This window comes from Thunnus thynnus, chromosome 12 (assembly GCF_963924715.1).
Source record: "Thunnus thynnus chromosome 12, fThuThy2.1, whole genome shotgun sequence".
NCBI classification, from domain to species: Eukaryota; Metazoa; Chordata; class Actinopteri; order Scombriformes; family Scombridae; genus Thunnus; species Thunnus thynnus.
In genome coordinates this window covers 10,907,819-10,935,423 of record NC_089528.1, presented here as the reverse complement: position 1 = coordinate 10,935,423, position 27,605 = coordinate 10,907,819, and the positions used below count along the sequence as shown (strand labels likewise).

Here is a 27,605-nt window from a genome sequence, read left to right as displayed (position 1 = left end):
TACTTGATTTTAGACATTTCCTCTTCACTTGAGTATTTCCATTGGATTCTACTTTTATATTTCTACAATACAATTCAAGGGAAAACTTTTTACTCCACTACATTTATCTGACAGCTATAGTTACCAGTTATTTCACAGATTAAGATTTGATATAAAAACAAGTTTTTAAAGTTTTTTTAAAAAGATTGCAGGAGTGTTTTGTAAAGTAAAGGAGTGTTTTACTTAAGTAAATGATTAAGAAATTAAGATAATGATTAAAAAAAGACAGGAGAATTATTTTCTTCAAAATCACTTTTATTCCACAATTTATTTCATCAGGTCTTAAGGCACCCTGAAGAGATGTTACAAGTTGTTCTTTTAAATGCGGGTTCCTTTTAAGACTGTGTAAACATAGCTTTGAATAAGATAATTTCCTGTAAATCTTTGCTTAAATTATTTCTTTACAGTGCACAGACATTGTGTTTTGTGACAAAAATACAGTGTGAATTAAGTAAATATGGTAGATAGTGTATATATATACATTGAAGAGTAATAGATTGGCAGACAATCAGATCAACAGGCTGAAGAAGAGAGAAAACTAACAAACAATCTTTGAGACCCAGATAGATATACAGTTTCACGTAAAGATATACAGTACATAGTTACAGTGAACTTTTTATTTTTGCAATGCTTTTCCAGTGCCTCTCCCCTTTGCAATTTTACACTGTACTTTATGTGTGTGTGTGTCGCCTCAGCCACCATCAATATGCAGCACCCCGCAAGGTGGAGCGAGACAACTAACCTAGTCCTGGAGGCCTCACCCACATTGTTGGCTATTGCACTGGAGAGGTGAGTAAACAGGAAGACAGACAGACAGACAGACAGACATGCAGACAGACGGACAGACAGCACAAGACTTGGTTGTGGCAACGTGGACCACAACACAAAGATCTATCTATAATTCCCTAAATATGGTAAGGATCACAATGTATTTATATGTAGAAAGGGACTTTGTAATTGGCATTTCATATACAGGGATACAGTGGCTATACTTGATTATCAACATACGTTCCTATGAAGTCTTTGTGATGTGATATGTGAGTATTCTGGAGATGTGTTGGAAACGATTCTACTTTCTCAATTGTACAATACAGCAAGATAAAAATCCTCTCAGCACCGGCAATAATACAGTCGTTCATACTGTTTGGAGAGATGAAAACAACACTCTCTTCCTGATAGCAGGAAGATCTATAAAAAAAAATTAAAAAGTTGTATCAGCAATAACACAACAGCTCCAAATAGCTTGCTTGCAATGGCTATAAATTACCTAATCACATCAATACTAAAATAAAAAAATCAAATGAGTGAAGAATGAACAGTGCAACAGGTGAATGGATGGATGGATGGATGGGTGGATGGATGGATGAGGAGCAGAGTGCACCAGCTGGGCGTAGCCTGGGTGTGACATAACGTCCGACTTAGACCTGAAAGTTATGACCAATGTAAGGTCATGACTAGTGCACCTTTTAGACTGATGTATGTTTTGTGCCTGGGTATAACTGGAGCGCTTTTGATAAGTGTCACTCGACAGAAATGACGTATCTTCAAATGAAAGAAAAAAAAAAGTGTCGCGCACCTGGAGAAGCTTGTCATGTCGCGGACACCGTCATCTTTTGTCGCGAAGTGTGATTGGTTAGTGCTAGCGTCGCCATGGAGATTGTAGCTTTCACTAAACTTCCTTATCGATATTTTGGTCCGTAACTTTAGATAACTTGTAACATCCTCGTTTATTTGGTCCCGGTCGGATGATAACTGAATAAGCCGGCTGCAGGATACCGTCTAGAGACTAGTAACCATGGTAACAAAAAATCACATCACACAACCAGAAAAGAAAAACAGCGATGGCAGTGTGTCTTGTTTACAGGCATCAAGACGAGGAAGAGGCCTCCGTGATCGGACAAACCCGCTGGACATCTCAGACAGTGAGATGATTGAGAGTCTTTGTTTGGCAGGCAAGAGCTGTATGAACTAATCCAAGAAACAAATGATCCGTTGTTTTCACTAAAGAATGGTGAATGGCACATTAAGTCATATCTGAACTGATTCTCTCAATAAGTTTAGTTCTTATGTTCTCGGCAGATTTTTAAGAGCCAATGAATCCTTTTTGGCTTTTGATAAAAGATCTTTCTATTTCTCTCTGACCTCTTCAGCTGCCATCTCATACTTTATGAATTGCACTGGTGATCGATTTCCATACTGACAGTTTAGTCTTTGTTTGCAGTATTGGGGCTGTTGTATACTTTTTCTTTTTCTCTACAGTAAAATGTATTTTCCCTTTTTCTTTTGGTTTATCCAGATCTTCCATAGCTTGTTTGAAGGGAGAAGTTAGGCTGCGCTTTGGATAGAAGTGTGTTGCTTGGCAACAATCATCACGTGGACGCGCATCATAAAGAGCAGGGGCAGCTCCGACCGTGGTCGGTCAGGCTGGGTGCACGCGGTGTAAGTTCAAATCACAAAGTCGGACGGAGCTAAGACCGGTGTTACACCGTATTTGGTGACCCATCATATTCTGTGACCTGCAGTGTTGGAAGAAATACTCTGATCTATTACTTAAGTAAAATGATCTGATATATTAAATACATTTAACAAAGTGCATCATTAATACGACCGAGTCAATGCATAAGCAGCATTTTAATATATCAGTCAGCCTGATTTTCTGCAAAATTACTACTTTTACTTTGAGTAAATTTAGCTGATAATATTTCTATACTTTTATTTAAGTATGATATTAAATGCAGGATTTCTACTTGTATTTTCACACTCGGTATTGATAGGATACCTTTACTTTAAGTAAAGGATCTGAGTACTCCTTCCAACATTGCAGGTCACAGAATCTAATGGGTCATCAAATACGGTGTAACACCGGTGTAAGAGTTCAGACCTCCTTTTTTCCGCTCAGCTGGTGCACTCTGCTGCAGATCAGGAGCAGAGCCTGTGTCTTGGTCTCTCGGGATCTTTGAGGAGGTCAGCAAGGAATTTTGAAGGAAAGAAGGGTCAAAAAAATATCATCAAAAGCAACATTCATCATCTAACTGGCCCTCCTACTGGAAGCCAAACTAATCTGCATTAGACTGTTTGGCCACATCCCAAATGCTGTCTTTGTGATGGATTTGACACTTCCTTCCTTTTTTTTTATTCTTAAATATAAATCCTTAGGGAATGTGGGCAGCCTCTGCATCTAGCTCCTTTAACCAGCCGTTTTTTTTTTCTCTTTTTACTCTTTTACTCAACCACCTTGATCCTGAAGGTGACGCGGCCCAGGAACTTATCCCTTTCGTCGTTGTTGCGAAGGTCAGAGCCCTCTACCCTGCACTCCACCGGCAGCTCCTTGTTGTAGTCCTCCTTGGTGAGCAGCAGCTTCACAGCCACCAGAGGCTGCACGTAACTCTCCTGCATCAGAGGATTGACAGCTGCCCGTCAATAACACATCAATGTCAGGATGTTGGCGGACACAATCCGACTGGAGATAAATACTTACATGGGCTTTCTTGCCATAGTAGGGGAAATACATCTTATCAATACGCCCCTCACTGGGGAAATACTGCATCTGGACTGGGTTGTCTCTCTGCAAAGAAGAAGATGTGTTAGTCTATGTGGATTTGATATTAAATGAAATACATTTTATTAGGTTCAATTATAACAAAGGAGAGTTTTTTTTACAGATCACATGAGACAGGACATGAAAAAAGGAAAAGCAATGACCCTCTGTTGTTAGGTGAGGAGATTTTAATGAAGTGGAAAACATGACGTGTTCTGCTTTAATCTGCAAAAAGACATTTGTGGCTGATTAGATTAAAAAGACTTGGAAAAATGGCGCTAGGATGGGTTTAGAGGCACCTGCATAATGACTTGTTACATAATAAAATGTGTTAAACACCCTTACTGGCCTAATCCTGATTATTTACATATCATCTTACCCTAAAGCCGTCAGTGACAGCATGCAGAAAGAAATCAGACACAAAACAAACAAAAAAAGGAAGGAAAAAATGAAAACAAGATCAACAAAAAGAAAGTATTCAGACTGTTATGGTCATCAGTTCTTTTTTTATGAGAGAAATGAAAAAAATACACATACAAGCAAGTAGCACATGTATAGTTTGGAAAAAAAAAAAGTTTACTTTTACTGTGCAGTTGATATAGGGATCCCCACGGGGCATCAGGCCAATGATCTGTAAGGTGAAGGAAACGTGAGAGGTTGAGACTGTTAAGAGAAACATATGAAGAAAGGCTGCTGCATGTGTGGAACCAGAATAAGAAGATTAATCGTTTATTTCCTGACAGCAAACGTAGGTAGATTAGAAGCTGGCTGGGAAGGAAGAAAAGGTCGAAAGAGGGAGGGATGAGAGGATGAAATTGTACATTTGTAAAGCTGTTTTTTAAGCTTCTAAAGAAATTCGCAGACAAACCAAGACAGACAAGTAAGAGTTACCCTGTTCATTTTCAGGAGAATGCACGGTTTTCCCTCAGAGTATCCGAAGTTGATGTCAGAAAGACCGGAGCAGAAACTCAGGACGCTCCTCTTGAAGCGACAAGTCTTCTTATTCATGTTGTCACTGTCGTCCTGCAGGAAATAGACTCCTGAAAGGCATTCCTCGTTCTTCTCCTGCTCTGTATCGTTATAACCTAGGAAAAGAAAGAGAGAGATATATTCAGGTGTCAATGAGTGGAGAAAAGATCCAGGAGGAGGAGAGTGGAATTCAATTTATTACATCTTGCTTTCGATCCCTTTTTAATACAAATTCATCAGGGCGAAGTGCACTTACTTTGCAGGAAGGACTCCAGGTGTTGGACATACTGTGAGTACTTGAGTGGGTCAGATTTGTTGAATGAGATGTCCAGTGAATTTGGACGGATCACCAACCCTGCAGCACAAAGTAAACATAGAGTGAAGTAGTAAAAGCAGCGGCACAAACGATCGTAACAGGAGGACAGTGATGCTCAGCCATCAACAGGGTTTGTCTCGAATTACAGCTGAGCAGAAAACACATCCTTGATACAGGAAAACAAACTCCACGACTGACATCGCACAGGAAGAGATTTCAAAACAGATCAATACAGAAAGCAGCTAGATTGTAGCACATTATTGTGACAGCATCTCATTGGTGCAAATAGCCTATGACTAATGAATGGCTGGACGAGAAACCCTGCCAGTTAGCTGAAAGCCCTTCCAAGCAGTGGATGATGAAAAGACACTAACCTGGATGAGGAACACGGTCTCTGTACCTCGGCACATAGTCATCCAGAGTGAGCAGCATCACCCACATGGTCAGGGCAAACATGCCAGCCAGGAAACAGTAGAAAACCAAGTAGAAGAGCAGGATGAGGGCTGGGACAAACACAAAGAGAAAGGAGACATAATGAGTGAAGGAGACAGAGAGGTGGTCATGTATAATGTACGAGCTTCAACCTCACTTAAGCTCGGACAAACGCCCTCTGATTTCCTGCATGTCTCCTCATCTCATCTGCAGCCTGAAGAAAATTGTCATTTGAGTGCACTATCCCTTTGAGAGAAACCATTTTGGATCGAGGTGTGTGTGTGGGGGGGATGCTGCATACTAAATGCTAATAAACGTGAGGCCATTTTTTTATCAGAGAGTGAGACCCACAGTTTTCAAATCGCACCCACAAGATTTAGGGAGATGACGCTGCAGAGCTCATAGCATCTGCTGCCTCATTTATCTAACGGGGGAGGGAGGGAGAGGAAGGGGGCACAGTAATGGAAACATCTGACTCAAAATGGTTCACCACCATCCAGCTCACACAGCACAGATGCCCTCTAAGTTGACAAAAAAAAAAAAAAATAAGGATGGACCCCTCAGCTTCTTGCTGTATACACCCCCCCTCCCCTCCTTTCCCTCATTCCTCTCCAACAGTATCCCACAATGCACCTGCCTAGTGCGTGAAAGAGAGAGAAAGAGGAGAGAGGGAATCCCATTTGACCTTGACAGGCATGCTAATGTGGGCGGCCATGCAACTGCAATGGAGCATCCCACTGCACAGCAGCACAGGGGCCCAGGCAGCCTGACAGCCCGTGCTAGCCTATAGGAGCTGGCTGCTGGAGGGAGGGTGGTGTGTCACTACCTCACCCTGGAAATAACTGGGGTATCATTACATAAAATGTATGGCCTGATCAGCTATAGATTCAGCCCAGGAATGCTGTAGCACACTCCTCAAGACATGATTAGGTAATGGGCTGCTTTATCAGCTGGGGTCTGCAACTAGGAATAGAATTTCCTGACAATCCTATTTAAGCAGATGAATAATAATAATAATAATGATAATAATAATAATAATAATAAAATATATATATATATCTGCTGTTATCATTGATCATCACTTTATTGGTTATTTGTGCCTATGCAGCAGAGAGGCTGATACACGCCTTTTTGGAAGCATCATTCATCTTGGTGAGCCCTATCGGTACAGGCTTCTCCTTTACACCTTCATGTAGGCCTATGATGGCTCCTCAAGCTAATCCAAAATGTACATGGCTGTCATTTTAATCCACCCATACACAGAAATATAGACTACAGTAGGCTGCATCTTCAAGAGGCGCGCATATATTAACGCTTTGAAAATGGAAAGAGGAAAACACCAGATTAGGTGTAAGCCCCGTGAATGTCAAATCACATCTACTAATTGACTGCTGTGTAACGGGGATCCTTACCCCAGCTGCTGGCCGTGCGACCCAGCACCTCCCCGGTTCTCGGGTTGTAGAAGGAGTCCTTCCAGCTGGACGTGTTCTCCTTGTTGGCCGGTTTGTCCTCGGTGCTCGCCATGGTGATTTTTTCTTTGTGGTCCAAAATGTGCGGTTTCTTCTTTCCCCCTGTTCTTAAAAAAATGCAGAAAAGCGCAGCAGGCGATGTAATGAGGCGAAGAAGCCGGCGAGGCGGCGGTGAGTGGTCGGATCAATGGTTGGGAAGGAGTGGGCGGTGTAGAAAGAGGGAGAGAGCAGAAGGAGAGATGCTCTGGTGGAACAAAAAAAACGAGAAGGGGAAGGTGAGGAAAGGGAAGAGAAAAAAAATCAGTGACGTCCACACAAGCCCCGTCGTGGCAGCTGATGCAGTGCGACCAGATGGATGTACATTGGCTAATGACGGAGAGACGCACGGAGACGCACCGTTACGCGCACAAATTATAAATATAGCACACACTATCTTTCTTATCATCAATTACATTACAGCGGTATATACACCTTCATCTTCATCGTATGTGAAGTATCTGCAGGCTGTGGGGTCATTAAGTAAAGAAAAGGATGTCTGTGGTACTCAATAGTGAAGCTATGGGTCTATATAAGATTTTTTTTTTTGCCTCACTACAGCTCCTCTGCGCACAAGTCGTACGCTTGAGTCACCAAACCAATAACCAATCCTATAGGCTGCGGTGTATTTCGACAGGAATGGACACATACTTTATCAGTAGGCTCTGGTTTAGTGCACACACACACACACACACCTATACATAAGTAGTAAGTATACAGTGATCAGCATATTTGAAGCCGACGAGGATGCTATTTGTGACTGACTACTTGAGCATAGATATTTGGGGCATTTGCCAATCCTTGTTGCTATGGCAATTGAGCACTACTGAAACTGGAATGTGCATGTGTGTATGTGTGTATGAGAGAGAGAGAGAGAGAGAGGCACATAGAAAGAGAGGGAGAGTACACAGAGAGCATAATTGTAAACAGATGTGTCAAAGTTAACAGAACATATGACTGTGGTGTGTGGCTAGGATGTTGTCTTGTTCCAGCATTATTTTCATATTCACATCAGCTACAAATGTAAAAAAAAAAAAAAAACTAATTTTCTTCCTTGCACATGTATGCGGTGCCAATGACTGAAATTCACTGAACTGACAAGAGAAGGAGTTTGGTGCCTTGGCAGCAGGGGGGAGAGGCTGAGGCACTGACAGCAACAAAAAAAAAGACAAAAGCTTAACTTCCAACCCCCTGACACTCCACCAAACAATCCCAGTGTGTCACAGAGAGAGAGAGAGAGAGAATAGGAGAAGAGGGAGTTATATAATGACCCTTGATGCAGGGTTCAGCTCATATGGGGGGAGGGAGGGACTGGAGTGGTGGTCACAGTGCATCCAGTTCGTGCTGTCAGATTGAATTTGTTGCAAGGCAGGGTCCACCACAACTCATACAATGCGGCACTGAGCACAATACTAGCACACATACACACCCACACAACCATTTTACTGATTAGTGTGAGAGCCGCAAGCACTGATTCATAGGCTAGTCCTGTCTGTCTCACTCACTCTAGCACATTTTTCTCCGTGAAGGCATCCCACTGCAAGCCAAGCCCACTGGCAAAAAAACTGCCTGCGTTTGAGGGAGAAAGCTGAGATTGACAGCCACACCAGAGGAAGTGTTCGGCTGTGGGAGGGGGGGGCGACTTGATAGAGAAAAACTATGGATCTGCGACATACCCCAAAACTCATTTCTTCTCTTCCTCTGAGTGAGCGAGCACACAATCCTCCCATTGTTTAGGAAAAGCCCCTTTCTGTGCACTCAATTAGCGCCCCCTTCACCATACCAGCATACCATGAGCAGGAATACACACCCCATTTGTTCTCAGTCACTCCATCAGCAAGCTGCCATAGCAACCCTCACAGCGAGACTGGTCACATCAATGGGAAGCAAACCCTACAATCATCTAACAGCCTGTGTTTCTGATCATTCCCCCAGGCAGGAGTCCTGGTGGAGGTAAAACGCTTTAGACAGCGACACCTACAATACTGTACGCATGAGACACTCCAATCACCACAAGCAACTGCTGATAATTAATATCTTTAATACTCAGCCTTTCGCACTATATGCAGCACTTGATATTATTATGCAATTTAGTAACAAAATGTATGATTACACAAGTGTATCAGTTATTTCCCAGCAGCTTGGGATGTCAACATTTGCCATTCAAGAACTGAATGAAGTATTAGAAAATCTCACATTTAACGACTTGGAATATCATTGATGTCAGCATTATGCACAGTGTCACTTTGCATAACAAACCTTTGTCATATATAAAGAAAAATATTACAGTATTGAATAGGGCAAAAAAAATGAACAATACTCAGCAAATAGATCAGGAATGAGATTCACAGGGATGGACAGGACTGACATGTTCCACATTTAAAGAAGAGGAAAACAGTTAAATACTAAAATCCAGTGGGAATCCCTTAATATGAACAAAACCTATACAATTAGATTTTGTTCCAGTCAAAATCTATAACATCTATAACAATTTAAACTATAACATCATCATCATCGTGTATCACAAGTGATGTATTTAGTTTAAGTGCAATGTAAGAAGTAGAGATGTGCCAGTAAACCTTGTTGTACTCTATACCTGGTGAAACACCATTTCCATTACAGGCATGACTGTGATTCTAACCGTTTTCAGTGGGTACCGTGAACACAACACAGCTGTCCTGTCTTTATTAGCACTTTCGTTTTGATACACCACAAGAAAACACTTTTTTTTTTTTTTACCAGTCAAAGAGACAAAGCAGCAGTGGTGGAAGAAGTATTCAGATCCTATAAAAACTCCATTACAAGTAAAAGTCCTTCATAAATAATCCCACTTAATTAAAAGTACAGTATTAGCAGCTTGAAGTAGTTAAACTAATGCAGTAGTAGTTTGGTCCCTCTGACTGATATGTTATTATATATGACATCATTAGATTATTAATACTGAAGCATCAGTGTTAGAGCAGCATGTTACTGTTGTAGCTGCTGGAGGTGGAGCTAGTTTCAACTACTTTATGTACAGTTAGCTAGTTTAGCCCAGTGGTTCCCAACCTAGGGGTCGGGCCCCTCTAAAGGGGATTAATGGGAGAGAAAATGAGAAAAAACAAATTTCTGACATACAAATCTGTTTTCAGTTTTTGAGTTTTTCTCTAATCTTTGATTTTTGGTTAAATTTTGGAAGTTTAGAGGGAAAAAAAAAAGTTTTTTAAAAAACCTCTTTTTGAGATAGTTAGAGATGTTTTTGAATTTTCAGTGTTTCCACTCTTTTTTATGTGCAAATTGAAAAGGCAAATAAAAACAGGTGGATGGAAACACACTTAATGAAAAGTAGTCTGATAATAAACAAAAGTAAAATTCAAATTCCAAATTCATGAATCTTATCTGATGGAAGTCTGAGGAGCAATCATGTGCAGGACAATAACAACCAATACAAATCAGAACAATGTATTTAAAGCAGTTTCCAGTCAACTGCCTTGATATTAAACAACCATCCTGCTTTTGTTTGTGGTGTTTTTGATGTTTTTTGATGCAGCTTTATACAGTTCAGTTTGTTTGGTTTGATTAAATCCAAGTTGTAATTTAGAAAATTTTGATGATTTTTGTGATAATACTATTTACCGTGATCATTTTGGCCACAATAATCATAGCAGGAAAATTTACTGGCACATCCCACTTAGAGTTCATGATTGGAAAAATGAAGCTGCTCCACATTTCCAACATGTATGACTTGGTTTAGAATGTTTTTGACATATTTAAAACACTATGTTAACTCAAGAAGATACAGGCACATAAAAAAGACATATTGGCAAGTAAAAAAATCTTGAAATTCTGTTTCCTATTTGTAGCCCGGAATATCTTGAGGCATCGTAAAAAGAAGGGTCAAGTGTTGTCTATTTCCCCCCCACAGAGGATCAATCTGGGATAACGATTTGAATCTGTGGCTCCTTATTAAAATATGATATGTGGTTGCTATGGCGAATTCATAAATGAAAGCTGTAAAGCCAGTCATTAGTGCCCCCATGTGGGAAAATGTACAAATCCTTCCTCTGGATAAAATACAGTAATATGAGGAGGCACTGATGACTTGAGGTATGTAAATAAATGAAAGACACTTCTGATCAGGCTGCTACACTGAGCAGAAATCAAGTAAAAGGTATAGTAACTATTTGTGATCACCATGTCATGCCTCGTCAGGGCTGTGAATGTAGTGAAGGCAGCTGACGGCCTGGATCAGTCCTATGCTAGACCTTTCCCACAATCCAACTTTCAACCGTAGTTAATAGTGCAGTATCATAATGTCAGTGCGTTTGACCTTCAGCTGTATTTCATTAAACAGTAGGAACAAAATGGCTGTCACTTCCCCTTGAAAGACTTCGGTGGCTGCTGGTAAAGCTTACGCAGCAGACCAAGTAACCATCACCAAAAGATTTACATCACGTTTTTTTAGCAACTGGACGAGGATTCATTTTGGATTCACAAAAAAATTAAACAATTCATTAAAAATTGATTCAGAAACACAACTGATGCTTGTTGTGTCTTTAAACCGTCATTGTGCTTGAAAAAGGACCATCTGCTTTCACGTATACTGAGAAGTCATGTCTTCATCCTCCGTCCAGTGTGCGTCCAGTGTTAAGGCTTATACCAATTCATGGATCGTCGGAGAGCTCTCTCCCAGCTCTGGAGGACGGCGGTGTACTCCCGTCTTGGGCTACCAGCATCTTCCTTGTGTACTTCACGGGGGGTGAACAACTCGTCGCTGCTCTGCAGTTTCTTCAACTCTTCCCGGGTTCTCCAGAAGCCTGCGGTGACAGCAGTAGTAAGAGAGAAGACTTTGGGAAACAATATTAACACAGTTACCTTAAAGCTATTTTTTAACATCCTGTGTATAATACAGGACGTCCTATAAATGCAGAATTTTGAGAAACTGATTATTTTGGGAAAGAAAAAAGAAAATATGCCAAGGAACTAGGACACTGCTGCTTTTTTTTTTTTAAGTCAGCCATGTATAGAGGAGTCATTATTAGCGCATTGCCTCATACTGGACACATCCATTCATAGACGCTGTTGCAGACTGGACAGACTCTATTTCTGAGTCAGAGACCAACAATGAAAGTTGTGCAGCTGTCAGGGGTCATGTGCTCCAGTCTATTCTAGTCTTTTACTGCTGTAGTCTGACAAGCTGGATATTAAAAGGCCAATGATTTGAGGGACGGCCCTCCACCCACACCCCCAAATACACTGCCAATCGATGGTTGAAAGGGTGACTAATCTCCAAACATTACAGGCTCCTGTTTCACTAAGAACTGACGCTTCTGAAACCAGTGATTCATATTATTATTCACTCATCAGCAACACCTGCTTTTGACTTGTTATAAAACAAACAAGCAAATCCATCTTCTGTGTTTGATCTGATTAAGGACTGACTAATGTATAACAATATAATTACATAATGTGAATAATGAAAAACAGTTTATATAACAAGCAGCAGCATTTCATTTAGCTTTTTCTGCCAGTGCAGGAATAAAAATAGGACTTTTCATCAGAACCTTTCAAATGAAGTTCATGAAGTTTGTGATGTAGCATGAAAAGTAAAAAGTCACATTGAAGCGTCTTTCTGACTGCTTGACAGATCATCGTCTCATCTCATCTGCACATTACAGAATTTGTAATGAACAGCTTCTCTAAGCTTTACCCAGCTGGCAGTTTGCTGCAGCAATCTCAAAGAACTGCTGCTCTGAAGACTATCCTTCCTGCCCAATTCATACACTAGAAGTATAGTCAGTATAAATTCATTTTCCATTACAACAACCAACATTGGGAAACTGTGCTATCAATGCTTCTCATATGTCAGACATGGATCAGAATCTCAAACGCATACACAGGAGCTCCCCCGTGGCTTAGAGGTTAAGACGATGACCATGCATCTGGCCAACGAATTTTGTTGCATTCCTTTTTCCCCTTGATCCCTGGCTTTTATCCATTATCATGATCTAATAAAAAGGCATAAAATGCCCCCCAAAATAATATTAATTTTAAAAATGCATACAGCGTACATCTTCTTCAGATAGACGTGTTTGTATATGAGAGTGTGTGTGTGTCTGCGTACCCACTCCAAGTCCAGCAACAAAAGCAGCCCCCAGACACGACATTTCATTATGCTGTGGTCTGGCTACCTTTCTACCAAAAAGGTCTGCAGTGAGCTGCATGATGAAGTCATTTGAAGAAACCCCCCCATCCACCCTGAGAAAGAAAGAAAGAAAGAAAAGAAAGAAAGAAAGAAAAGAAAGAAAGTAAGAAAGAAAGAAAGAAAGAATGAAGGAAGAAAGGAAAGAAAGAAGGAGCACTCAATTACTTTACTGTAACAGTATTAGAGAAACATACACCTATAATGCATTGCCAATAAAAGCTGAACTGCATTAGTAGAGGCAGGGTGCACATGAGTTCATTCTGTTACACTCTGTTTGCTGGCTAGAAACCAAATCCTACATTTGGATATTGGCCTCTAAGCTGGAATATTAAAGAGAGGCCCCTCCTGGCCAGACGTGAGTTAAATGCCTACATTAAGTCTTTCTCATCTGCAGAACTTACAATACTATAATCAGGGATTGTTTGACTAGCACAGTGCATGAAACAAACTGTACCTGATCTTTGTGATAGGAATGTGAGTTTCTTTTAGCATCGTCTCATACAGCTGCATGTTTCTGTAAAGAATAAAGAGCAAGGAAAGAATGTCAGTCATCATGAACAAGGAAACATCTGATAAGTTAGATGGAAACTACGGTATCTTTTCAAAATGACTCACCTGAAGGCGACAGACTCCAGAATAGCACGGACCAGATGACATTTGGTGGTGGAGGGTTTGAGGCCCATGAGGGAAGCACAAGCTTTAGGGTCGTTTAGAGGAGCCTTTGGATGTATAGAGAATAACATGTCAACGGTCTGGAGGTGAAAAACTGAGCTGATTAAAAAAAATATATGAAATGGTCCTGATGTCTTATGCTAGAAGCAAAACTCAACAGCTATAAGCTATAAGAACAAAAAAAAGATTGAGAAATAATATCTTTGCATAAAAATATAAACATTCAAGACACACACTTACAAAGGCCAGTTCACAATGGGAGCAGAGAAAAACAAAGACCACATAACAATGTTACAGAGGGACAAAAACAGAAATAAATGGCTAAAGATCAATCTATACTATCAATCAATATCCACCTACATGTGCTAAAACACTAGATACACATATTGTTTTGCTTTGATATCATTGGTGATGACACATTGTGCCAAATGCAAACTGTATATTAAAAAAGAAACAGGTTTGTTTTGACATAGACACGCTCACATGCATTAAGTTCACTTCTACCTGCAGGCCACTGAATGAAGGGACAAAACACACTCCGTCTGAGTCACTGACACTGTAAGCCATAGCGCTGGTATCCCGGACATCAGAGAAGAGCTCTGCAAAAACACACACACATCATGTTTGAATCTGTCAGTCACTGACCATTCATATAACGAAGGTATTCACTGCATTCATTGGCCACTCAGGGGGGTAGCTGAGCAAGCAGAAAACACCAACACTGACGTATAGTCAACTTATAAAGTCGTTATGCCGAACATGTTAAAAAACAATTGCTTACTAACATTTCCAGCAGCTGCAAACACTGAGCAACATTAACATTCATTTGGAGGTGTTTTCCTGACACTTTGCCAAAATTCACTCTCTTTCTAACTCTATTTTTATCTCCACCAACTTCCCAGAAAAATATCTGGCTGCTAGATGTTCCACTATGTTCACCAGCTAGTCACTAACTATGTGTGATGTTTGGTCCACCTATGCAGGTAGCCTACTTTAAGCACCTCATCACTCACCCAGCTTCTCTGCCCATTTGATGGCAGTGCCAGTGTCTGCTGCGTTGCCCTCAGCCAGATACACCACCTCTGAGCCGATCTTCCACCCAACCACAGGATACAGACCTGCAGAGAGGAAACACAGTGTTGTAATGGGCCAATATGGACAAGTTTAGATATAATCATCTTAATGTGCATCTATTTTACTTTACCTGTTACAGACGTGTGCGGTTTGTTGCCGGTGTTGATGTTCATGAAGGTACCTGTTCCCATGGTGATCTTGACATCACCTACATCAAAGCAGCACTCTCCAAACATGGCTGCCTGCTGGTCCGCCATCTACAGCAGGAGGACAGAGGAAGTCATTCCTATGCTGTAAAAACATCAAATCCCGTCTCATCTGTTTTAAACTTTTCCCACAAAGTAATGATTAGCATAATTTCATATGTGAGGATGAAGAGATGTATTCATTTTGTCATTTCCAGTTGAACTGAATCAGAAGCAGGAACCAGTTGTTTCCTGCGGCGGATTAACTAAACAACTCTAATAACTAACTTCCCTTGTTACAACATCATCGTTTTGACACACTGGCATGAACAGAGAGGGTTGAAATAAATGCTTCCAATCATAATCACACAGATACAGTAACAGAGATTGCAATGCCAAGACCTTGACAACTCACCACTGACATGATGGGAATGGATACTCCGAAGATAGACGGGTCTATGGAACCAAAGTGATGACTGGTGCATCATGAAGGAGAAACCAGAGATATCAGAAACAATGACAATCATCTCTCGCTCTTCATCAGTCCTCTACAGGCCAACTGCAGGCCAGGATTGTGTTTCACAACAACATTCATACTGAGGTGCAGTGATATTAAAGCAGTGTGGTGGTGTTGACATGATTTAAAGGTCTAAACAAAACCAACTGTAATAAATACAAGATGATTAATAATAGTCTTGAGTGGACCTCTGGCATTTGGGTAACAGTTAAATACTGAGAAAAATCCACTTATTGAGAACATGATTAACGCTTTTCTAATTAAAAGACTGTCACTGGCTTGGGCATGTTTAAAATGTAACTTGGAGTTTGAAGGAAATAGTTGACTCACCCTGTATTTTCTACTTTGGGGAAAATAGAGAGAGGCAGAGAAACAAGAGAGCAGAGGAAGCTACTCCAACACATCTGTGAACAGAGTAATAATAGAGAGGTATGAAATGAAAAGCAGCCACGGAATAAGACTAACAAACACAGAACAAACATGACATAACAGACCTGGTAAGAGTCAAAGATCCCTGTTGCACTGGCATTAGAGTAGTCTGTAGCATGGACAAATCCTGAAACAGATTCGATTACAAACAGATGTTATCAAAATTTTCCTTTGCAGAGGGTTACAAAACTTGTTTGAGCTCCTGGTCATTTTTCAAATCCCCTCCCACAGGAGTTAGCTAAGACATTTTGGAGGAATTTTAGTTGCATCTGTGGTGCAATAGGACTCAAGACACAGAGAACATTTTGTCTAACTCTTAAAATCCTGTTGTATGAAATAGAATCCACTGGACAAAATATACTTATTGCAGGACTGTTTTCAAAAGAGGCTGTGCACATACTAGGGAGCTGCTATTTACATGAGCTTAACAAAATCCAAACACACCTTTTGTGAGTTTGAACAGGAGCCAGGTGTCCATTGTTCCAAAGCAGCAGTTGCCTTCAGCTACTGCTTGACGAACCTGAGAGAAGAAAGAAACATGATGAGGCTGAAAAGAGAAGTGATTGAGTGAAGGCTGTGTTGTTGTGTGGTAAATGATAACGCGGCCTCTCCCAGTTTGATGTCATTAAATGCTTTTGTTATCCTCTTAAATGATATTTAATGCATTAACACCCATGTCAGGACAATCGTTTTTGAGAATGACCACAATTACTGAAAAGTCGAATCTATTGACAAGTGTGATTATGCTTTTCTCTGTTTCGTTTTAAAGACGTCACCTCGAGCTTTAGGAAATTGTGACGAACATTTATCACTATTTCCTGACACTTTATAGACCAGAGAAATTGATCGAGAATGAAATTAATTAGTCATGAGTTGCAGGCCTAGTAAAAGGTTAAATGTGAAGTCTTGAAATTAAACTGCACAACTTCTGCAATCAGATGAGACAACTTTACTTTGCTTTTCAGTGTTCACTATTTCCGTTTTCCTTTATTGTATTTCTTCACTGTAGAAATGCTGTTTTGACATCAAACAGTGGTTCGATAGCAGTGTGTTTACCAAGTAGGTCAAAGTGCATCACTGCTGTTTTAGGTCACTGGTTTAAAGGTAAAGCTTACACACACATGCAAAAAAACAAACACACCTGCTTGTAGTGTGTAAGGGCCCAAACGAGGCGGAAGGTGACATGTTGGGTGGTGAAGACAATAAGACTCGCTGCAAGGGACCGTTTCTGCCTGGTCAGGAAGTAAAGCACCTTCATCACGCCATGGATTGCCTAAGATTGTCGTAAAAACAAACAAACAAACATTTTCTGTATGAAGTGACATCTATTCAAGGCTGATTTAAAATAATATAGATTATTTAGTCCCTCTTCTCTGTAGTACATCATTTTTTCACTTAAGGAAATAGTGCATGGAAAGTAGATATGCTGGGCAGCAACAGACTCACTTTCATGGTGCATGATCTGTTCCAGGACTTCACCAGGTCTGCAGCTCTCTGGTCCTGCCAGCTGATGAAATTATGGAAAGGAACCCCAGTTCTCCTGTCAAAGGGAAAGAGATGAAGCTAAATGAACCGAGAATGGAACCAGACTGGGAGGAAACTAAAAGATAAAGTAGAGATAAAGAAAGGTAATCTGATTACCTATCCCATGTTGTGAAGGTGCTTCGTTGAGTAGAGATGCCAAGGGCCTCTATTTGATGCATGTGTACTCCTGTATCTATATCACAAGAACAGCAGCAAAAGCACACACACATTAAAATAGTGAGAAACTGAAACTGGGACTCACAAATGATTGTGTGCAGACAACTGTCTCATGTAAATTCACGACCTGTTCTGTGCTTCTAGTGGGGATATAATCACCAGTCCAGTCAACTGTTCAAATTTGCATGCAAAGAATAGTTTTTTTATGACAGGATTACACACAAAGTGTTTCTAGTGAGTTGAGGTCAAAACATTAGAACTGTTTACCTGTCAGTATATTCTAGCCCAAAAAAACAACTCAACATCCAGGCCCCAAAATGAGCATGGAGCTGAAGTCTGAGCATAAACTGAATATGCCATACTTATTTGAAAGGTGTCATTTATGGCAGGGCTGCTGGGCTATCATTGAATGTAAGAGTGTCAAAAAAACTGACATCTCAGTGCATGATAATCAGTCTTTAACTTCCTGAGTGAATTTGTTCTAACTGATAAAAGCAGCTTGAATTTGAAACTAGTATGGTTGTGGAAAGAGCTGCGAGAACAGATAGCTGGCGTGACTGTACCTTGAACAGCTCCCTTGACCACTGTAATAAACCCCTTCCATAGTGCATCTGGGTCCATCTCCACGTGTCCCACCTCTGGATACAGGGGAACTACCTAAATAACAGAAAAACAAACACATGCATGTAGACTATAGTTTTAACAAAACCAACTGTCTTAATTAAGAGATCATTAATAGTCATGAGTGGAAATTTTCAGTAAATGTTGCTTTCCACATGTATGTTTTGTATGACATTAAATCTGACTTGTCGAATCAGACAGCGGTGGTTCCCTTTTTTTTTGCTTGCGACCCCTTCATAAAAAACAAAAAAAACCAAACCTATTTTCTTTGACACAGGGTGTATGTAGAGTTGTGAACAGTTTAATTGAAGAGTGATTTTTTCCTTCACAGAACAGTTTTAGAGGCCTGGAGTTAAAATTATGCAGCATTTCAAAGGAGACTGTTGTAAGTGGGCGTATGTGAGTAATATCAACCTGAAAGGGCAGAGAGAAGCAGATGAGTACCTTGGTGGTGCATGATCCTCGGATTTTTGCCTCCTTATCATAGACGTGACACCTGATAGACGTTGTACCGACGTCCACCGACAAAATGAAGCTTTCCTTCTTGAAACCGTTCCTCTGACTCCCCATTGTGGTGTCAGACCAATATGAACTGACCTAGACCATGTAGGTCAGCTCATATTGGTCTTGTTGTGTAGCCTGAATGGTTGGTGTGATCCGATATTTCCTAATATGTGCACCGGCTGAGGCTGTAACTCGACCTTCGTACCTTATTTTCTACGAAATCCAGATCCAATTCCAGTTCAACCTGTTTTGAGTCCATAACGATACTTACAATCAGTACACTTTAGTCCTCACGCCGAATAAAAAATACACACTGTGTGAAAAATGAAGTTCAGCTATTATTTGACTCAGAATTACAGATAAATATATCAAAATCAGTTTCTCTTCACTTGAGTCTTGGTGAATGAGGTAACGTAAAGTAAGAATTGACCAACTCAAGTGTTAAGCTAACTGCCTATTAGATTAGCTAACGTTAGTTGTCAGAAAATAACAGTTGAGCTTTGAAAAAAACAACATATACCTTTTAACTCTCTAAATATGTCAAACTAAAATCCAACATTTACCCAATATGTGCTCAAAGCAGTGAAGCGGACACAATAACGTATGTGTTGAGGCGAGAGATTCCGAAACTAGTTTATATAGAATCGCGTTAACGTAACATTTCCTTCTCTGTGGGCACCCGTAGTGAAGCGTACACATGCGCAGTGCGTCGCTTCAAAAATGTGTCGCATGTGGATGTTTTTAGCTCAACACACGTGTGCTACCGGCTGCAACTAGACACCCCATCTTGTGGTTTTGTGCCGCTGTAATACCAAATATGTCAAAGACAGAAGTAAGAGTTGCGTTACATTACATTAACATTGGTCAGGCTTCAATGTGCACCAATTAGATTGTTTTAAACTATTGTTGTGTTGCTCTTGTTAGCTTCAGAAACTAGCTAACAGTTGGTTACCTCTAATACCTGCAAACACTATTTTAAGTGGTTAATTCATAGTATTGAATCTAACTCAAGCAGGACAGATTTGCAGCAGTTTTGATAATTGATAGTAATAGTTGAAGTCATTTATCACTAACAAATTCCAAACTTTACCTTGTTCAAGCCTCTTAATGCTTAATTTTTCTGTTTTGTTTTGTTGTAAATGGGGTATTTGTAGTTTTCAATTTTTACTATATGATTGACAGTTTAAATTAAACTAAATAAGTGATAGTTACCACTCTGTTCTTCATAACATGCTGTAGCACAGTGTCATTTATAATGTTTTGAATGTGTGTTTCTTTCAGGCTACAAGACGTAGAAAAAGACAAAGCAAAGTTGTCATCAGTGAGGCTGCAGAAGAGGAGGACAACACCACCACTAGTAAGTCATTACTCTTCAAACACCTGGAAATGTACAGTTAACACGACAGTTCAGGCTGAATATGACAGTAACTTTAAATCTCACAATTACTGTCTCTCCAGCCAAAGAAATAGTTGGAACAGAGGAGAGTAAAGATGTTGAGATGAATCAGGCGATGGAGGAAGTAGGAGATAACAATGGTACAATACTGCAAATACATCACATATTATGACTGACTGAAAGTCTGAACTGTGTCAGTAATGAAGCTGCCTCCTCAGATTCTCAAATGGACACGATCGAAATAAAAGGAAGCACGAACACGGTAACTGTGTCATGGGAGAAGAATGAGGAACAAGAGGGTGAAGATGCTGAAAAGAGAACAAATGCAAGTGATCATATGACTCACAAAGAAATGACTGATGGTAAGTATCTGAACAATTTATTATTGCATTAGTTTTTATTTTTAGGACAGGAGGGTTTTTCCTCCACTGAACTGTGTTTATCACTTAAAAGTCTTCTCATATGAAACCAAAAAATGTGACTCAGTTTTGAAAAAAATACAAGACATAATCATAAGATCTGGAAGACTTATTGCTAAGACCATATCTCTCATACAAGTTAGATATGGTCTATGAGTTTTAAACATTGCAAACAAAATAACGCTGAAGTTGGCTTCCAATTCGCAGTTTCTGATTCAGAAGTTGACGAGGAGAGTTAAAGGATAGGAGGACAAGTTCACAATTTTTAAAGTCTGTCCTAAAACAACAGTCAGGAGCCCAAATGAACATTGAAACATGTTTTTCTTGCTGTAATCATTCCTCCTGTTCATACAGACCATTAGAAGATCCCTTCCTGATGCACTCACAATGTAAGTGATGGGGGACAAAATCCACAGTTCTCCATCTGTGCAAAAATGTTTTTTAAAAGTTTATCTGAAGCTAATATGAAGCTTCAGCATCCAAATGAGTCCAATCAAGTAGATATCTTTCAATGTTAAAGTGTTTTTAGTGCCAACGTCCCTCTTTTTGTTACTATACTTCCACCACAGCTCAACAGGGAAACACAAAGAGGGAATTTGATGCTAAAAAGACTGTAAATGTGGCAGATATCCACTTGATATGACTAACTCAGACTGCTGAAGTCTCATATAAGCTTCAGATCAACTTTTAAATGCATCACTAATCCTGAAAGCACATTTGAAGAGGATCTTTAACAGCCAGTATGAACAGGAGGAATGATTACGGTTTTAAGACAGACTTGAAAAATTGTGAACCTGTCCTTTTTAAGTGAAACATAAATGATGAGATTTAGCAGCTGAGGGCCATATTTATCAAACTTCTTAAAATCACTCCAAGGAATCCTGCTTAAAGTTAACGTATGCCTAAAAATACTCCTGCTTGACTTTTAGTAAGGAGGACTTACTCTTAGACGAGAGTGTGACATTATTATTTTATGACACTCTTGCAAAACAAAATTATTATGACGTGTCATAGTTCTCTAACAGTCTCTGTTCGAAATATTAAACACTGCTACAATTTGAAGTGCGAAAAACACCACTTTTATTGAGTGGAGGTTCTATTTGTCTAGGTAAATAACCAAGGTACCTACCAAGGTTATATATGCAAAAATATTATGTTAAAATTAGATTGCAAAATGATATTTACGTTTAGCCTACATAGCAGACTGTAAACAAAGCCACTCAATGGCTAAAAAAAAAATAGCCCATATAGAAGGTAATTTGACTCATTTGCCTCATCCAGCATCCATACAACCTTTGTTAACTTATGTTCCCTACATGAAGGGGAAACAGTTGTTTCTGTCAAACACGTCTTGGGAAATGCACCATAACAATATTAACATCGCTCTAAAATATTACAGCCTACACTACTATAAAAAAACGATAAAGACATAAAAGACCATATAAAAATATTTTACCTGTTGTAATGAAGTTGAGATATTCCTCATTATGCAGCTGACATCCAGCCAGGAGGACAAGATTGTGTCCATAAATTTCAGTCTGCTTTCACTGAGGAACTTCGGCATGCACATTATCTTTACGACGACCATAAGCACGATCAAAGTTTGATTTATGTCCGCAGAAATTGTCGGTTCTGACAGAATCATCACTGTTGCAAACCTGCATGTCCCCTGTTATAATAAAATGTAGCGTGAGCACTTTTTTTTTTCTGCCAGACCGATCTTTCAATAAGCTTATTGCCATGAAGTGTTGTCAAAACATCTCTCCTCTCATGGAATATTTCTGCCTGAATGCCATCTCCTGGTGACTCCTAACAGGTTCGGACTCCTCTGGTGCTCTCCAAAATACTGGCAGAGAAAGGAGTTATTTCCTAAGTTAAGAAAGTTCATAAGATGCTTTTATTCATTGTCCTAAAAATCTGACTGAAACGCATCACTGAGGATTTTTGGCCAGTTAGGAGTGATAAATATAGCCTCAGGTCTTATGTTGTCTGAATGGAGGAATATCAGTAAAATCGCCCTTTTTTTAATAAATAAATTAAAGGCTTCACAAATCTGAAACAGCATTAAGGCTTTTAATACTCCGCACACTCTTGCAAAAGAGATCTTTAATTGGCTTTCCTAGTAAAATAAAAATAAAAAACTATGATGTGTAATTCTGTTTCATAACTAAAAGTAGTATAAAAAAGATAATCTGCTGCTAAACCTCATTTATATTTCTCTCACCTTTAGCCTTTGAATCTGAAAACTTCATGACTTCAGCGTTGCACAAAAATAACCGTTTAGGCAGAACGACAGCACTGTCTTTAAATCCCGACTCTTCATATTTATGAATGAAATGTTGTGTTCTTTGTCATTCAAGTTGCAGATGTAATGTTAGTGTTTATTTATATTTGGGTTCAGGTGAAGGAACCAAAAGGAGCCACTCATTGTTCAGGTTTAAAGTGATAATCCACTCACAAATCTCTTTCCAACATGAAACAGTCTTTATAGACTTAAACAGAGGCCACAAAAAGCTGCATTCACAAGGGTTACAATTGTTTCTGACAGTTACATATTTTCTCTGCTTTTAAATCATACATTATTTTAACTGTTTTTTTTTTACAGGAGAACTGGCTCAGACTGTCTCTGCAAGTGATGCAGTGCGCTCCACAGAGGACGCTCCCAGCCAGAGTACTGAGACAAAGATGGAGGAAGTCGAAGATAAACAAGGTACTGAAAAAACAACATAACACGATTTATCTGAGTGAAATACTGAGCTGTGCCAGTAATGAAGCTTTGTCTCCAGAATCTCAGATGAACACTGTCACTGAAGAAAACGAAAGTACGGCTACAGTAACTGTAACCTGGGAGAAGAAGATTGAGGAAGGAAAGTGCAGCAATATTAAAGAGGAAAGCGAACAGATGATTGACAAAGAGAAGGCAGGTGAGGACATGTCTGAAAGTAATTTGTTCTTTTTTTACTAGTATTTCTTCTTTCTTTCTTTTTTTCTTTCTTTCTAAAGTTGCTTTCTCATGAATATAAACTGCTGAATCATCACAGACTGACATAACGTATAGTAAACCCAAAATGTGTTTGATTCTCCTGATTGTGGCACTTTAACAACACACCAGAAACTCAAAACTTTCTAAATTTATTAAATTCACTCTTATGTACACTGCAACCTTTGGAAACTATTAAGTCCATCACTCTGATTCGATCAAGAATTGTAAAACTAATAAAAGCCTTTATCTCTCCTTAAGCCCTTTAAACTTTATTCCTCATATCTAAGGCAGTATTTATATAATCTTTGTGAAATTAACTTCACAAAGAAAATCAAATTAACATGCAGATGACTTAAGTTTAAATAGTATTGGATGACTTGTGATAGAGAGAGAGAGAGAAATCCTTCATATTGTCAGTCACTGTAGTTATGTTGCTGTCATTGTGCATCTGTTGCAGTAAAAGGGAAACGGAAAGCAGAATCCACTGCTGAGACGTCCCCCTCGAAGAAAACTAAACTCATCAACGATGGTACGAACTCAAAATGAGACTGAATTCTTTTCTCTGTCAAAGTATCTGATCTTTTGGCTCCTGGAAAGGTGTCCTCACATGTTTGTTTTATTTTGTTTTAGGTTTTTGTCTTTTTGTCGGCAATCTGAATAACTCCAAAAAATCTGAAGATGTCAAAAATTCATTAGCAAATTACTTCAACATACAAAGTCTCCTGGTTCAAGACATCAGACTAGACCGGTCCAGGTAAGTCTGTGGGTTTTTTTAAACTTAACTTTTATTTTCAGTTTTTTGGGGGGCTGGCAGGAACCTGTAGCAGATGATGAATTTGCATTGATTGTCTAATCCACTTAAAATGAAAACTGCTGCTACTAAAAATACTAAATCAAAGTTTTTCTGTTGTAGAAAACATGCGTTTGTGGATTTGGCCTCAGAGATGGACTTGACTAAAGCCTTGACATTAAATGGAGAGATGATCCTTGATAAGCCAATGAGGATCGCCAAAGCAAAGGTCAAAAGTGAGGAAAAGGTGAAAGCTACACCGGAGGACAAAAAAGGTAAAAAGTTGATATAAAGTCTGTGTTTCCTGCCATTTTAGATACAGGTGCGGTGTTTCTGTCTTCAAACCACAAGAGGGCATCCATCATTGAGTTTTAAAAACAAATATGCCTTTGCTTTAATAATGGATTTATGATGTGATGATCTGGGAAGTCCAGAAGAGACGTGTGAAGACATTTTCATCTGATTTGAGGACTGTCTTGTTTTCAGCGGCCAGAGATGCTAAATGTTTGTTTCTGAAGAACGTCCCGTACGATGCAACAGAGACAGACATTCTGAAAGTTTTCCCGAAGGCGATCGCTGTCAGGTTTCCTGGTGGAGCTGAGAGCCCAGACAAAGGGTGAGAGTTTTAAAAATCTGCATTAAGACTCACTTTCTTTAATGTCATATATGGAGGAAATGCATTATTGGTTATATTTAGTGATGTGATGGTTGTATGAAAATAAATGAATAAAACCTCCTTATTCTTTGACAGTATTGCCTTTTTGGAGTTTAAAAGTGAAGCCATTGCTAATAAAGTAAGGCAGCACAAACAAGGCGCCAAGATCCAAGACCGGGTTTTGATTGTGGACCGTGTAGGAGAAACTCACGTGTCTAAAGTCAGCAAAGCTAATGACGACAACAACAAAACAAAAGGTAAAACACTGGACATTTAGAAAGATAATCAAAAGTGGCCTTTGTTTACTGTCTGTAGCTGCAGAGTTTAAGTTCCTTTTTCTCTGATGCTAAATCAACCAATCAACCCGTTAAATTCACCTAAATTGAATCTAAACTTGGAAGTTGAACATTTGAAAGATTTTTTTGTTGTTTCTAACAGCTGCAGCTCCTCCAAACAACATGTTGTTTGTGAGCAACCTGTCCTCCAACGTGAAAGAAAAAAACCTCAGGAAAGTCTTTCAGAGCGCTGTCACTATCAATATACCTCAAAACAAAGGCAAATCAAGAGGGTATGTACATGTACGCCGGCCTACTCTGTTTTCGAAGAAAGTATTTAAATATTTTCAAGAAACATCTGATGTTTTAATTCCCTGCAGATTTGCGTTCGTCGAGTTCGCAACCGTGGCAGACGCTGAAAAAGCCCTGCAGTCATCGCAAAACATTCAGATCTGCAAAAGAGAGGTCAGAGTACAATTCCGTGAAGGGAGAGAAAAGCTGGAGAAGGGAAAAGGTACGTGAGATTGTTTGTGTCAAATTATTCACAAAGGTGTCACCTGTTGTCTTGCAGGCAGCTTGATTAGGCCAAATTGTTTATTGATAGCAAATCATCAATGTGAAGTGTTTCTAAAGTCTGTTTGAGTGATGATGAACGATGAAAACGGATAATACTTTTGTGTTTTTTTTTCCTCCTCAGTCCTATTAAAAACCCTGATTGTGATGGGCCTCGCTAAGAAGACGACTGCCGAGACTCTTAAAAGCGTCTTTGAGGAGGCTCTCAGTGCAAGAGTCACTGTAGATAAAGAGACGGGAGTTTCTAAAGGGTGCATTAAGTTTTCTTTTTTATGGCATAATTAATTCTATAAATGTTAAATATCGTTTTTCACTTATTCTAAAAGTCTGATTTTTCTCAGGTTTGGTTTTGTGGACTTTGAGAGCGAAGAAGGCTGTAAAGCCGCCAAAGAAGCCATGGAGGACTGTGAGATAGATGGAAGCAAAGTAACCGTGGCTTATGCCAAACAAAAGGGTGAACGAGGCCGTCCGGTTGCTAGAGGAGGCTCGGCGGGGCGTCCTGGTGGAAAGCCTGCAGGGCGGGGGGTCGGTGGAGGCGGGCGTGGAAAAGCCAACAGAGAAGGTAACAGACTGTTGATGCTGGTCTATTAAAGGCTCATTGTAGTTCTTTTCTTCATGACAAGATGACAAAGATTATGATTTGATTTCAGAGTAAATTTAAAGCAGCACTGATAAATATATTTATATTAAAGCAACATTGCTATATCTGCCGAAAGTGGAACGTTTCTCTGAGCTCACTGAAAATCAGAGTTTAAGATGTGAACCTACGAGCAGGATTTGTGACATCACAACTAGTTTAGAGCCAATCCAGTAGACAATTTACACAAGTGTGACGTGGAAACTTGAAGCCTCCAGCACACAAACACTGAGAATGAACTTTACAGTGAAGAAGAAAACATCTTGTGTCCAGCAGTTGAACTTCTGAAATGAAATATATTTACATATTTATAGACTCTGGAATTATTTACAAGGGAGAAGGAGGAGATGTAATTTTAAGGACTTCAACATGGTAATTTGAACTTTTTTTGTGGAAAAACCATATCAGACACACATTATTGTTCCAAGCAAAATACTTTTACACGTCTGGAGGGGACCTTTAACTTCTATTTTCAAATGACGTTGCTTATAGCCTTTAACTCAGAGCTTTGTGGGGTAAAGTCTTAATTATTGTCATTAGAGGGCTGCTTCGATGCGGGAATTCTTTTCATTTAAATCTTATATTTGGATAGGCGAAGGCTTGTTCATGCAGTTTACTTCTTTCTCATTGCTTTTGACTGCTTTTGTTTGAAGTCGATAATTTTTGAGTAAAAAAATAAAACTTTGTTTTTTTTTTCTTTCAGGAAGAGGACGTGGAGCTGGCAAGTCGAAGGATGGTGTTAAAAAAGTGAAAAAATAAACACTTGCTTGTCTCTCACTTGAAGAGCTATCATATATATATAGAGAGAGAGAGAGAGAGAGATTTTTTTTTAAATCCTGAAAGCTTGTATGAGCTCTCGAGACTTTTTACAATCTGGTGTACAGGTTGTGAAAATGTGTTCATTATTCCTAATTAATGGTTCATGTGACTTCTTGTCATTTTAGTTGTCATGTTTTGTACTTTGACCTGTTAATTTCATAACTATATGAAAATAATTACAAGAAACCCTGGTTTGTTTTCACATTATGCATTATTGTTATGTGAAAGATTAAATCAGACAATATAACTTTGTAATGTGAAGATAAATTTTATTTAAAAACCAAACCGGATGTCTTTTTATTGTTTTATTATAAGTGATAAAGATGCAAAAGGTTATTCCAGGACTTCCTGAATTCTCAGCCAAAGGAAGGA

The 27,605-nt window shown here is 39.4% G+C and overlaps 3 protein-coding genes and 1 long non-coding RNA gene across 5 annotated transcripts; 2 read left to right on the top strand and 2 right to left on the bottom strand.

Annotated features, from left to right (window-relative positions):
* Nucleotides 1-1,750: 1,750 nt before the first annotated feature.
* Nucleotides 1,751-3,377, top strand: LOC137193928 (uncharacterized). Its single transcript, XR_010930898.1, has 4 exons — nt 1,751-1,837; nt 1,904-1,991; nt 2,336-2,478; nt 3,287-3,377. It is a non-coding gene; the product is annotated as an uncharacterized lncRNA (long non-coding RNA).
* Nucleotides 2,942-7,162, bottom strand: atp1b3a (ATPase Na+/K+ transporting subunit beta 3a). 2 transcript variants are annotated; one of them, XM_067605383.1, is made up of 7 exons: nt 6,707-7,143; nt 5,237-5,365; nt 4,803-4,901; nt 4,469-4,662; nt 4,158-4,208; nt 3,518-3,604; nt 2,942-3,429 (listed from the first exon to the last, which is right to left on the bottom strand). In XM_067605383.1, the coding sequence occupies exons 1-7, from the start codon at nt 6,816-6,818 to the stop codon at nt 3,262-3,264; spliced, it is 840 nt and encodes a 279-aa protein (XP_067461484.1). In that variant the 5' UTR covers nt 6,819-7,143; the 3' UTR covers nt 2,942-3,261. The 2 variants fall into 2 exon arrangements, with proteins under 2 accessions (XP_067461484.1, XP_067461483.1); XM_067605382.1 differs by having other exon boundaries at nt 2,942-3,604; nt 6,707-7,162.
* Nucleotides 7,163-8,823: 1,661 nt separating this feature from the next.
* Nucleotides 8,824-19,337, bottom strand: gk5 (glycerol kinase 5). The gene is made up of 17 exons (XM_067605381.1): nt 19,250-19,337; nt 18,627-18,930; nt 18,125-18,218; nt 17,502-17,577; nt 17,307-17,400; nt 17,002-17,133; nt 16,305-16,380; nt 15,926-15,987; nt 15,762-15,835; nt 15,330-15,390; nt 14,860-14,986; nt 14,669-14,773; nt 14,160-14,254; nt 13,599-13,702; nt 13,438-13,497; nt 12,903-13,036; nt 8,824-11,595 (listed from the first exon to the last, which is right to left on the bottom strand). The coding sequence occupies exons 2-17, from the start codon at nt 18,750-18,752 to the stop codon at nt 11,426-11,428; spliced, it is 1,590 nt and encodes a 529-aa protein (XP_067461482.1). The 5' UTR covers nt 18,753-18,930; nt 19,250-19,337; the 3' UTR covers nt 8,824-11,425.
* Nucleotides 19,338-19,374: 37 nt separating this feature from the next.
* Nucleotides 19,375-27,518, top strand: LOC137193925 (nucleolin-like). Its single transcript, XM_067605380.1, has 16 exons — nt 19,375-19,518; nt 19,968-20,043; nt 20,145-20,222; nt 20,301-20,444; nt 23,107-23,211; nt 23,288-23,425; nt 23,942-24,013; nt 24,115-24,238; nt 24,398-24,549; nt 24,761-24,890; nt 25,026-25,186; nt 25,368-25,497; nt 25,585-25,718; nt 25,902-26,028; nt 26,119-26,339; nt 27,118-27,518. Exons 1-16 carry the CDS (start codon nt 19,504-19,506, stop codon nt 27,171-27,173), a joined length of 1,863 nt encoding a protein of 620 aa, XP_067461481.1. The 5' UTR covers nt 19,375-19,503; the 3' UTR covers nt 27,174-27,518.
* The last annotated feature ends 87 nt before the right edge of the window (nt 27,519-27,605 follow it).

Coding starts and splice junctions, on each gene's coding strand:
- atp1b3a (XM_067605382.1), bottom strand. CDS start 6,818: ATGGCGAGCACCGAGGACAAACCGGCCAACAAGGAGAACACGTCCAGC. Junction 4,902..5,236: donor AGACCGTGTTCCTCATCCAG/GTTAGTGTCTTT, acceptor TTTGTGCTGCAG/GGTTGGTGATCCGTCCAAAT. Junction 4,209..4,468: donor TTCTCCTGAAAATGAACAGG/GTAACTCTTACT, acceptor TTCACCTTACAG/ATCATTGGCCTGATGCCCCG.
- gk5 (XM_067605381.1), bottom strand. CDS start 18,752: ATGGGGAGTCAGAGGAACGGTTTCAAGAAGGAAAGCTTCATTTTGTCG. Junction 17,578..18,124: donor GGTCAAGGGAGCTGTTCAAG/GTACAGTCACGC, acceptor CTTGTGATATAG/ATACAGGAGTACACATGCAT. Junction 13,498..13,598: donor CTGGAGTCTGTCGCCTTCAG/GTGAGTCATTTT, acceptor TATTCTTTACAG/AAACATGCAGCTGTATGAGA.
- LOC137193925 (XM_067605380.1), top strand. Junction 20,223..20,300: donor GGAAGTAGGAGATAACAATG/GTACAATACTGC, acceptor CTGCCTCCTCAG/ATTCTCAAATGGACACGATC. Junction 23,426..23,941: donor GATTGACAAAGAGAAGGCAG/GTGAGGACATGT, acceptor CATCTGTTGCAG/TAAAAGGGAAACGGAAAGCA.